General features: G+C 44.1%; 1 protein-coding gene across 1 annotated transcript in view; it reads left to right on the forward strand.

The window, feature by feature from the left end:
- Positions 1–8,356, forward strand: part of LOC119176971 (uncharacterized) — a 109,953-nt gene extending 101,597 nt beyond the window's left edge. Inside the window, exons 3-5 of the mRNA XM_075878333.1 lie at positions 3,001–3,141; positions 5,658–5,760; positions 8,126–8,356. Coding sequence (XP_075734448.1) covers positions 3,001–3,141; positions 5,658–5,742 — 226 coding nt within the window. The 3' untranslated portion in view covers positions 5,743–5,760; positions 8,126–8,356. The remainder of the gene's footprint in view (positions 1–3,000; positions 3,142–5,657; positions 5,761–8,125) is intronic.
- The last annotated feature ends 4,729 nt before the right edge of the window (positions 8,357–13,085 follow it).

Below are 13,085 nucleotides of genomic sequence, written 5' to 3' on the forward strand. Positions count from 1 at the left end.
GCTGGCTTTCTACAATGAAGAACTTGTCCGGACGCTTGGGTCGTTGGATTTTACGCCTACAGGAGTATCAGTTTGAGATTATTTATAAATCGGGCAAAAAACATCAAGACGCCGACGCTCCTTCTCGTTGCCCACTACCTACAGCGTCGTTGCCACCTCCAGCTGCCACCTCCAACGACACCAGTGCGGACGTGACTCCCACTTCTGTTGCCTTGCTCGCCTCGCTGTACCAACCGCCAATCGACAATGAACAACCCTTCAGTTCTCACCAGCAGGCTGACCCGTATTGTCGGCGCATTATAGACCACCTTTCAGGAGCTACGCGTCCACCCAATGCACGCCTTCGTCGACAACTCGAGCACTTCAAGTTTCAGGACGGTGTGCTGTATCGTCACATATATCATCCTGACGGCACACGCTGGGTACCTGTTCTGCCACGCGCTCTTCAACATCATGTACTTAACGCCTTTCATGACGATTTGACTGCTGGTCACCTAGGCTTTCACAAAACCTACGACCGCATTCGAAGCCGCTTTTATTGGCCTGGGATTTCTACCAGCGTAGCAAAGTACGTGGGTTCCTGCTCTCCATGCCAACTTCGCAAACTTCCGACATCTCCCCCAGCTGGTCAGTTACAGCCAATGACGTGCCCTACAACATCTTTCGAGGTCGTCGGTGTCGATCTTTATGGACCCCTTCCTGTTACTGGTGCCGGAAATAGATGGATAGTCACCGCCGTAGACCATATGACACGCTACGCCGAGACAACTTCAGTAGCTACTGGTTCAGCATCGGAAGTTGCTGACTTCGTCCTTCAGGCCATAATACTACGTCATGGTGCACCTCGTGTACTTCTGAGTGACCGTGGAAAGGTGTTCTTATCACAGCTTTTAGGTGAAGTTCTTCGCGTTTCTGGTACCACACACAAGATGGCGTCTAGCTACCATCCTCAAACAAATGGTCTGACCGAGAGATTTCATCGAACCCTTGCCGACATGATAGCCGTATACATTCAACCGGATCACAGAAACTGGGATAAACTTCTACCATTCCTCACTTTCGCCTACAACACCGCTGTTCAGCGCACAACAGGCTACTCACCGTTTTATCTCGTTTACGGACGTTCACCTACTTTCTTTATCGATGTTTCCTTCTTCACCAGCAATGGCCCTACATCACCATCTTCTTGCGAAGAATATATTTCTCGCCTTGCCCAGTGCCGCCAGCGCGCACGTATGAACACGGAAGCTACGCAACAAGCAAGGAAGGCCGTCTACGACACCTCTCATCGTGTGGTATCATTCCGCCCGGGTGACGAGGTGCTGCTATTGACACCAATTCGCACACCTGGTCTCTGCGACAAGTTCCAGCCTCGATTCATCGGCCCATATGTTGTTTTAGAGCAGACTTCACCTGTCAACTATCGTGTGACGCCTCTTGTCGTGCCAACTGACCGTCGTTACCGCAGCACCGAAATTGTACACGTTTCCCGCATGAAGCTTTTCACACGACGTTCCTCGTCACCTTGACTACCCGCCCGCAGCCGCTTCCACGGGGGGGGGGGGGGGGGAATCAGTGTAGGCATCTATTATGCGCTTCATCCTCATCTGAACAACAGTCAATCATCATCATATGTTCTGGCTGACAATCATCATCTGCTTGGCACGAGCGCTTCTTTGTCGGGTCCGTTGCGCTTGTTCGTTCCCGAGTTCACGGCCAATAAACCTCGCTACAACCGAGTCGTCATAATATGAACGTGATTTGGACTGACTCGCTAAGTGGTTAGTCGTTTCTGCGTACAAAACAGCGCTTCTGAAGTGTACACTAATGAATTTAGTATTTTTTCAACCCCTTGGACATATTTTTTGGTCACTCTTGTTCACGTTCTACGACTAACGCCACAATACTTCACTCTAGCCGTACCGTACGTCACGCTTGCGGTGCCACCACACGTATGAAATGATAGTAGCGAACAACATGAATAATAATATAAAAAGACCGCTAAGGCCGTTTGCGCTGAGTTTTGATCGTGACCGATTGAATGAGAATGAAGCGTGGGTATTAAAACTTCCAAGTGCTTTCCAGTGCGCTGCAATTCACTGGCGTGCGCTGGAAACTCTGTTCTTTTTGTTAGTCGTCTCTAACACCTTCACAAACAAATGCAGTACATTTTACTGCATATATGTGTGGTATTAGGTCACTCCTGATTACTTTTAGGTGCCGACGCATCTAAAAGTAATCAGGAGCAGGAGCATAACCACGTTTTACTCTCTCATGTCGGAAAAGTTTATGGGCATTTCACTCTCTCAAAGCGAGGTAAAGTAGAAAGCTATTTCACTCTCTCGTTTCATACAGAGTGAAAATGAATTTCACTCTGATGCTTTGCGAGAGTAGAACACTCTGAAGAGTAACTTGGCCGTTTTACTCCTGCGGTACCCTCCGCAGTTCATGCATCTGCATCCTGCATACCAGCAACCCTTATATGGGGCAACATGATGCTGTGATGAGGGCAACTAAGTGAGAACTGGGTTTTCTCTGTCTGTCAATATCATCACACAGGTTCGCTAAGTGCACTGTAGTAGATTCAGCAGGCACTTGCAGCTACAGAGTCAGTAGTAAAAACACATTTCAATAGCAGAATTACCCATTATTTTTTGACACCTTAATGTCACAGCTTGCTCACTCATTTCTTGGTGGTGGGACATTACAAGAATTAGAATGTCTTATATTATGCAAAATTAGTCTAATATTTTTTATATTTTATATTAAACTCATGCTTTTCACCTGCTCCCTCCACAACTAAAGCTTAACTTCTGATGGATTGTCTCATGGGTGAAAACAAGAAACCCGACCAGAGAAAGAAATAAGGTGCTTCATTATAACAGAAGAGAGTATTGCTGTGGTTCAGTCTATAGCTGAAATTTTTTTAAAGGCACCAATGTGGATTTCATGTGAGCGTTTACAGAGCATAATTATGTTGAGCTACTTTTGTTATCGCAGGAAGCACCTCCCGAAAGCAGTACTACAAGGATGTGAGCCACAAGTTCTTTTCAACGAACGGATCAAATGTCTGAGAGCCACGGGCCGGCTGCTTATGGCCTACACGGACAGTGCAGCCACCACAGTAAAGTTCTTGCAAAGGTGTGAGACATTCCTATGTTGCATAGAGTGAGCATGGTAATTGGCAGTTTTTATAGCTTATAGGGATATGTCTGCAAAAGTAATTCCTGCACAGTGTGTTCTACATTGTCTCAAATTGCCATTAGGCAGCTTTGGCTCTGTCTTTCTTTTTATCACCTTCCAGACCATCTTGCTAATTCATACAGAGTGCTGCAGCAATCGCATTGTGTGAATATCACGGAAACTTCATTTCAAAAAACAGTTATGGTGACCCCTTCATTGCCTGACCAGTGTATACTCTTCGCTAGCAAAGTGATGTGATTTGGCACTGACTGCCGGTTGGTTCTCTCTGCAATATAAGTAGTGTTTTGGCTCTAAAATTACGCCATATAAATTGCGTCATTGTGAGGCGTGCTGCATATTGCTTATCTAGCCTATGTCTTGCACAGTACTTCCTCACCATGCCGATCTATCAAAGCGGCACATCAGCGAGCCCTTGCTCAGTTGATGGCTGCATGTTCATTGCACCATCACTGACATCATGCTTTGTTGTCATGTGACTGTAGTCATGATGGTAACGTATGCGTACCCCTCTTCATGATAAGAAGGATGTAGAAGCCGAGTGAGAAACTGAAAATCGCTACAATGTGTGATTTATTGGCTGTGACTTCATGCTTTCATCATGTGAACACAAATATTGTGGCAATGTGCTCACATTTTACAATTTTGCAGCTATCAGAAATTTCAGATGGTGGGGTTGTTTAGTAGCTTTTCACATTTCATTTATGAATGGTCAATTTATGCACAACATGGCTTTGCTGATTTATATTTTGCAATGCTCATCTGTGAAATAGTCTGCAGCTTCTGTCAATATTTATGTGTTCATTATACGAAACATTCTGTATGTTCAGCATGTACCATCAACAGCGAAAGTTTGCGGGGCATGCAATGTTCGATGAAGCCAAATTCACACTTTGTCTGTGAACGTAATTTTGAAAGAATTATTCCACACTGCACGTCGCATTCCGACCTATGGAGTCACCAGTCAAATTACAAGCGTTAACTACCGACGTGGCGGAAATCCGCCTTTTTTGTGCATTCAACATCTACCAAGCTTTTCTTGTTGATAGTACTTTCATGAATTGTATAGCACTAGAGCCACCTCCTTTCTCACTTTTTGCAGCTACATAGCTGGCAGTTCATTGCTTTGCTGCTTTGTTTACCTGATACCTATTCAACCAGCGCATCTAAAATGGTGTTTCGGGTGTACTTGCATCATTAAGTGTTTAATATTTTATTAGCCGTGGAGCTTTTTTCGGCCTTTGGCTGTTTTTTTGGCAACTTAACTGCTGTTTTCAGAGCAATCTGTAGATATCAATATTGACTCGGCTAAGCTTTGGTTCAGAAAGAAAAGCTGAACAGTTGCCGAGGTGCATGGCCTGCGCCACAGCATTCTAGGTTACCAGAAACAGATTCTAGGCCTAACAGTATGTGGCTCCTTGCTAGTTGCGTGCCTTGCTTTTACCTAGAGCTCTTTTCATAGACCTAAAATTTTCTTACGTTGCTTGGAGCTATGCTACCATGTGAACAACCCCCGCACTGAATGGATTTGATCTTCAGGGCAGCAGTTGCACTTTTGAAGGAGGCAAAAATGCTAGAGGTTATAGTGCTTTTCAATTGACATTCACATTCAGAACTCCATTATTATTGTTACATTAAGTGAACAGAGTGGTAATTCTAGATTGTATACATATTTCAAGTAGAAGTGAGCTGCTTAGTAGGTTGGTATTCATGTTAAAAAGGCAGGGCATGCAAACATGGACTCGAGAGAGTAGTCAAGACACCGCAAACACCAACTGGAAAAGTTGACATTAAGCTAGAAACGAAACAAAGCAAGTGTAGATATCGATCAAGACGACATGCCTGTTGGTCTATGTGAGAGATAACTGCTCAGCATTTGATTTCTTCGTTGAGTTATTCGATGGTTGGCTCACACATGCACTACCACATGTCGCTATGCCAAGCCTTAACCATTAAATGCATTTCTTCATTTCTGTTCTTGTACGAAACTGCATGATTCGAATTTTGGCATGCATTTACGTCATGACATAAAGACAAGTTTACTACGGGCCTCAGGTTAACCATCTTATATGTTCCATTAGTCTGCCTTCTCATTGTTAGTTGGCATTTGAAGTGTCCTGACTCACCTGCGGCCATGTATGCGAGCCCAGTCTTTTCAGCATGTATGCATATAATGCGTAAGGAAAATATGTTACTGAGTGAGTATTAAGAAGTTAAATTTAGGTCTAGTGTAAAGTGCTGTTTCTGTTTTCTTATGTTAGGCTTCTTGCTTAACGATGACTGGGCAATATTTTAGAGCCTGCTAACGGGGTGTGAGATATACATACATAAAGCAGCAGCTGTTAGCATGCTTTCGAGACTGCTACCTTATGAGGCCGAGAAAGTCAAGTTGTGTTACATGAGGCATGCTAAAAAAATGAACTGTTTTTAATGTTTTTTTTTTGTTTTCTTGCAAGACATTTTACAGAAACTGGCAAAAGGCAGACAGAAGGCAGTACAGATGGACACACAGGAGCCATCGGGCTGCCTCAGAAACTGTAACTGAGCATTCATTCTCCTGTAAGTATTTGCGAGTTCATGGTATTGGCATGTTAGTCTGTGAAGTGGTTTCTTGACCATTTGCGATATTTTCCAAAACTGGTGCTTTGATGGCTCAATGTGGAAAGAAGTTGTTCCAGCACTATTTTTGGGGAAAAACTTTCTAATACAGCAGAGTCCTTTCAAATTATGCGCCCAGAAATTGAGTTATGGGAGAAAAATAACTGACACATGATTGTTGCTTCATGCTTTTACCACAGTCTTTGTTTCTTTGTCAGCGAAATTTCCTGGCTATGGTATCAAAATAATGTTTCGTTTCAATTTTTGCCAATGTTGGTCGGGAGGAAACATGGCAAAATGGTACTCGCCTGCTGACCCGCAGGTCGCAGGATTGAGTCCCGGATGCGATTAGGATTTGTGGGGTTTAACGTCCCAAAACCACCGTATGATTATGAGAGACGCCGTAGTGGAGGGCTCCGGAAATTTTGACCACCTGGGGTTCTTTAACGTGCACCCAAATCTGAGTACACGGGCCTACAACATTTCCGCCTCCATCGGAAATGCAGCCGCCGCAGCCGGGATTTGAACCCGCGACCTGCGGGTCAGCAGCCGAGTACCTTAGCCACTAGACCACCGCAGCGGCGCTGAGTCCCGGATGCGGCGGCTGCATTTCCGATCGAGGCGGAAATGTTGTAGGCCCGTGTGCTCACATTTGGGTGAACGTTAAAAAACCCCAGGTCGTCTGAATTTCCGGAGCTCTGCACTACGGCGTCTCTCATAATCATATGGTGGATTTGGGACGTTAAGCCCCACAAATCAATCAAATCAAGCTTAGCAAAATGCAGTGTTTTTCGTATACTTTTACAAGAGAGATTTTTCTTGTAGAATAAAATTCCATTGTTTGTTTTAAGGGTATATACAAGAGTTAAAAATACTTCTGACTCTAAAAATTGAAAACACCTTCACACATTTTTACACTGGGCTCTTTGGCTCATAAAACAGTCATTAAATCATAAACGTAAAGGGTGAGCATTAAATTGAGAAGAAAGGCTTACTGTCCATATCTTAAAATAATGACAAACACTACATGATCGTTGTCTTATTGTGGCAGAAGTTAAGATGTATATAGGGGTGGGGTGCTAGAATGAGGGTCAAATAATTAAAGTTAGTTTTTGGAGCTAATCAAGATTTTTCAAGATTAGGTTGTTTTGAATGTTTGAACAAAAATCGTTTGTCTAAGTCGTGGCAGTAACATTCATACGGTTTGCTGCTCTGGTAAATGGATGTTCTCTTGTCTAATCACTCATTTTTAACATCATTGACCTAGTGTTATGAAACTGTTCAGCAGTGAGACCCCGCTAAATGCCTTGTTTTCTGCAGCTTAAATTTCGCACCCAGTATTATTACAATAGAAGCATTTGTTAAAGTTGAGGATTTGTAATGAATGTGTTCAGATGTATACCTGATGAAAAAAATTCATTTAACGAATGTTATGTTAGAGCTTGTTATTCGACAACAGAACTTTTCTTTGCAGAGGCAGCAAACTTCATCAAGGTTGCTACCACAACTTAGACAAATTGTCTTATTCAAACACTGGCTTGAACACCACACTTAATTTAGCGATATGACACTCATTCAAGCTCCCATTTTTATGTTAGCTTCTGCCGTAATAAGATGTACAACTGTCATGTAGTGTTTATAGGATTTTAAAAAACTATATATGCAAGCCTTGCTTCTTAATTTATTGCTCACCATTTGTTCTGATGCATCATTCATTGTCTTAATCAGGCTAATACCTCCACCATGATGTTATGAATAAGGCGACGTGTACCCATCTAGCACTCTGTCACGCGCAGTGACAGAGTGCTGGATGGGTTGAGGCTATGAAAACGACAACGAAGTCCTGAACTTTTTATCTCACAGCTCCTGTTTGTCGCTCCAAAGGTGCCGTTACAATATGTTTCCTGCCGCACGTAGGCCTTTGCAGGGGTCTACAATATGCTTTGTCTTGTGTAAGATTTAATAATATAATGCAAAATTATTTTGTTCACCCGACATAACTCTCCGTGGTGTTAGTACTTAAAGAAGTTGTAACTGCCACACCATGGCACTAATTAAATGGAATTCTTTATGCTTGTTTATCAATTTTTTGCAGTTAGAATATAGTGTGTTTAACGTTAAGTTGCTGTCTACTATAGCATAGGTCTTCGTAGCATCCTGCTGCTTGTTCTGCATTTTATCAGTTCTTGTCCAGAAATACCATCTGCTTTTGTGATTCATGAAATAGTGGTGTGAACAGAGGTGATGTACGTAATAGATATCATAGTGGTTTAAACTCTGAACATTGCTGCTGCTACAATAGTTATTTTTTGTACTTCCTTTTCAGACATACAGAAAGGAGCCAACTGGAGCTGTTCATGGGCCATGCACAAAGATTCATAAGCTGGCTTTCAGCAATTTCGACAATTATGTTTCTGAGTACATCTGCCAAAGTGGTGTTCAAAGAAGCATGTAGTAGTGCGTTTCATTGTTCATTTCGCATGCTGCAGCAGGTATGACTCACACATCTGCAAGATAACCCAGCACAGTGCATACACACAAACTATCTCCCCCCCCCCCATGCACTCTGGATGTGTGGCTTAACTGTAAATTGTTTACTCTGACCTTGCACAACAATTATTAACAAAATACCATGAAAGCTTTGCCATCTATGCAGGTAGTTTTCTATGTATATGCTGGCAATAAGTGTGCAATGCTCAACCAGTCCACTGGTCACATATTTTCTTGTAAACATTTATACATTGAAGGCGTGGTTGTTGGGAGCTGATACTTGGTAACGAATGGACCGCGACTCCAAAGTTTTCTGTTTTCTCACCCTTGTACACGAGGTGGCATAATCAAATTGTTGAGGCAGCAGCTATGTCTTGTCACTCAGCAGCGTTCAACAAGCTCTGTGTCAGAACATGTTGAATGGAAAACTTGAGCAACATCCTCTTTACGTTCTTTAGGTTTCTGTGACCGTTTTTCATTTGTTTTGCCCATCGAAGTTGTGTCGCAATCTTTGCATTACACTTTACCGATTACCTCACTCAAATCTTCATTGCTTTTGGTATACCTTGGGATATACGTTCAAGCACCGCACACCTGCACATGATCGGAGGAAGGTCTTCTACAAGTACACTGGGGTATTGCAATGCCACTCCTATTGGCAAAATGGGCAGAAAGAGTTCAGAAGTTTAAAGACTGCAAAGAAGAGATGCTATTATTGCCACCAGTGCAGCTCGTTCTAAGACTGAGTTTAACCGCTGGACAATAAGGCATAGCTTCTATATAGACAGTACTTGACAGTGGCTTGGAGACAGATGGGGGAGGAGCGGACTGGGAATATTGGTTTATTTGTTGTCAACCATTGATTTCTAAGAACAACATGTTGACGAGGATGTATATTGCTAAAGAACTGGTCAACCTTCACTGACTTGTTGCCAACATATGCTGCAACTGCCACCTGTATAGGTGGGAAGACTTCTATGCAACTTTATTATTTGCAAGTTCAAGTAAACTTTTTACACTCATTATTTCACATGTAGTTTGGAACATCTTTCATGTACGGATTCGCTGAACAAAAAAATCTGCAAAATGGGGAAAGGGAGGATGTAATTTGAGCTTAGCACGGGTAAATTTTTGGCATTGTTGGTGTAGCATTTTCATAAAGTTCTGCGTAGAACTTCAAATCACAAGGATGGTACAGGCTTGTGTACGTTCGGCCTGTCCTATCTTCGTCATTTCAGTGCCACCATTAGCTCTATAAACATGTCCTGTGCTCTTTGTGGCTTTGTTTGCTGCACACACCATTCTTGTGTTGTTTGTGTAGAATTTTGTTCAACAGGACTCCTGTTAAATTTGGCGTTTTGTACTTAACAAGCAGGTACTTTAGGGAGCTAGCCATGAATGACTGCATTCATTTCACAAAATCATGCTACCTGTGCAAAACATATAGTACGTTCTAATCATTCTATGAACCCTTTGTTCACTCGCAGATGAAGGTGTGCCCAAAAACTAGATTAACAGCGTGTCCAGCCAACAAACTCTCCGCCAAAGAACACAAATAATTCACATTCACAGGCACGCAGAACATCAATGAAATCCTCATTGCTAATTTTGCAAGCAGGCGGCATGGCACAACTGTGGTGCAAAATACTGTTGTGTGGAACAATACAGCAGACTGTTGAGTGGAACAATACAAACATTCTTGTGTTAGTTGCAATAAGGTATAGTATACTTAAGAACGACTTGTTTGAAGGACATTGTTGTATTTTGATCACGGCATATGATCTGTCGGCTTAATAGAGTGACGGGCTGTTCTGTGGTATCTGTGCTGAAGCATGAATTCCATGAAGAGGCTACGTCTTAAGGAGATAGCTGTATTGTTGCTCACGGAATCGCTCGGCACCGCTTAACCTTCAGCATTCTCCGTGAAGGAGGACCCTCATTTTTTACAGGGTAGTTAAACGCACGGCTATTGCCTATTTCGACAAACTCGCTCAAATATAAGATTGTCATTTAGTGGATGAAGTAGCAGCGTCTACCATCACTACACCGGCAAACGTTGACGTTACTCCAACGTTCTCTCTCATTCAGCGAGACCGCCTTCTCAGGCTGATCAACAAGTTCCACTGCTGATTCTCATCCACATCAAGAGTTGGTCAAACGGCCCTGCCGAAACACTGCCTCATCACGGATTCCGACGTCAGACCCAGCCGGCAAAATCCTAATCGCATCGCCCCTAAAGGGTGTGAGCCAATTAAAAAAACAGGTGAAAACAATGCTGGAAGTTGGTGCTATTCGGCCATCTAACATCCTTGCGCATCACATGTAGTACTCGTCTAAAAAGAAGGACAGCCGCTTGCGTTTCTGCGTCGACTACCGGAAGCTCAATCAGATCTCAAAGAAGGACGTTTATCCTCTGCCGCGTATTGATGATTCTTTGGACAGACTACAAAACGAATGCTACTTTTCGTCCATGGACTTGAAAAGCGGCTACTGGCAAATTAAAGTGGATGACAGAGATCGTGAGAAGACCGCCTTTGTTACGCCCGATGAACTATGAATTTTAGGTACTTCCTTTCGGTTTGTTTTCAGTGCCAGAAACATTCCAGCGTCTGATAGACACGGTTTTGTCGGGACAAAAGCGGCAAACATGCTTGGTGTACCTCGACGACGTGGTTTTCTTTTCGGTGACTTTCGAGAAACACTTACAAAGGCTCGAAACAGTTTTTGAAGCAATATACTTGACCGGTCTCACTCTAAAGCCTGAAAAGTTCCACTTTAACTTCCACGAACTTCAATTCCTTGGTCACGTCGTCAGGAGCCAAGGGATCCGACCCGACCCGTATACAACTGCCACGCTGATGAATTTCCCTACACCTACAGATAAGATATCCTTGCAACGTTTTTGGAGGCTCTGTGCCTACTACCGGTGGTTTATTGCCGATTTTTCGCGCATCGTTTGGCGATTAACACAGCTTACTCGGGTAGATATCCCCTTCATGTGGGGCAAAGACCAGCAGCAGGCATTTCACGAGCTTCGTCAGCGCATGCAAACACCTCCCGTGCTCGCTCACTTCAATGAAGATGCGCCAACAATACTACATACAGAAGCTAGTAATGAGGGTCTTGGAGCAGTGATCGTACGGCCGAAGGACCACAAGGAAAAGGTGATCGCCTACGCCAGCAGGACGCTGTCCCGAGCAGAAGCTAACTAGACAACGTCGGAGAAAGATGTTTTGCAATGGTATGGGCACTCCTGAAGTTTCGTCCTTATTTGTACGGCTGCTCATTCACCGTTATCAGCGATCACCACTTGCTTTGTTGGTTAGTCAACTTCAAGGATCCATCTGACCATCTTGCACGCTGGAGTCTTCGGCTCCAAGAATTTGACTTCACTGTTGCCTACAAGTCGAGAAAACGACAAACCGATGTCGACTGTGTTTCTCGAACTCCTGTTGAGACGGCATCCCGGGATGGCGACGACGACACTACGTTTTTGGAAATTGTGGACACTGCCACCTTTTTTCAACAGCAGCGCGACGACGCATAAATTACCTACAAGGGCGAACGAATAGCGTGCCGAAGTTATTTGCGAGAGCGCTGCCCTCGTACTATTTGCGGAATGACGTTCTTTATCAGAAGAACTTTTTCCCGCCAGCAGCAGCTACTAGTTTGTCGTTCCTTCTTCGCTTCGCCGTGAGGTACTGCAAGCCTGCTACGACGAGCCTACCACTGGTCACTTGGGTTATGCAAGAACATTGGCGAGGATAAGGCGAAACTATTACTGGCCAAGATCTTCGGAGCTGTCACAACTTATGTGCAGGCATCTCTAGATTGCCAGCGTCGCATGCCACCATCCATCAAAGCAGCCGGCCTGCTGCAGCCTGTCCGAGTGTCGGCGACACCATTCGCACAAATTAGCATGAATTTTGTGGGCCCCTTCCCAAAGACTGCCGCTGGAAACAGGTGGATAATCGATGCTATAAATTACCTGACCCTATAGTGGAGACAGGAGCTCTGTAGCGGGCAACTACAGCTGATGCGGCGCAATTTTTCATCGAAGCCATCGTTTTAAGACACGGTGCTCCCGCAGTAGTCATCATCGACAGAGGTACTGCGTTAATGGTCCAGCTTTTAGACACAACATTCCGACTAAGTGGTACAGCTCACAGGAAGACAATGGTGTATTATCCCCACACCAACGAGCTCACCAAACGTCTCAACAAAACCCTGTCTGACATAACAAGTATGTACGAAGATGTAGAGCCCAAGAACTGGGACGACATTTTGCCCTACATCACGTTCGCGTACAACACGGCTGGTCAGGAGGCCACTTGGAAGACACCCTTCAGTCTCCTTTACGGACGCGAAGTTACGACAACGTTAGACGCGATGCTCCCTCATGAAAACTATGGCAATGAGAATGATGCCGAAGAGTTTATCCAGCGAGCAGAAGAATTCCAGACAACTTCCCATGCTGCGAATCACCGAGCAACAAGACGACGATGCCAAATATTAGAACCTCCGTCACAGACCTGTCATAAACAACGTGGGTGACAAAATGTGGATCTGGACACCTATTCGTCAGCCTGGGCTCCCCGAAAAGTTGTTTCGAAAGTACTCCGGACCCTACAAGGTTCTGCGATGCATCAGTGGCGTCCACTACGAGGTTGTTCCGGACGGCGTTCAGTGTTCGAAGCCCCGCAGAGATTCACCAGAAATCGTCCTTGTGCTTCAGATGAAGCCTTACTTTCAGTGACTAACTGTGCAGTTTTGTTTTCTTTTGCTTCCCGAACGTT

The sequence above is a fragment of the Rhipicephalus microplus genome, chromosome X (assembly GCF_043290135.1).
Source record: "Rhipicephalus microplus isolate Deutch F79 chromosome X, USDA_Rmic, whole genome shotgun sequence".
NCBI lineage: Eukaryota > Metazoa > Arthropoda > Arachnida > Ixodida > Ixodidae > Rhipicephalus > Rhipicephalus microplus.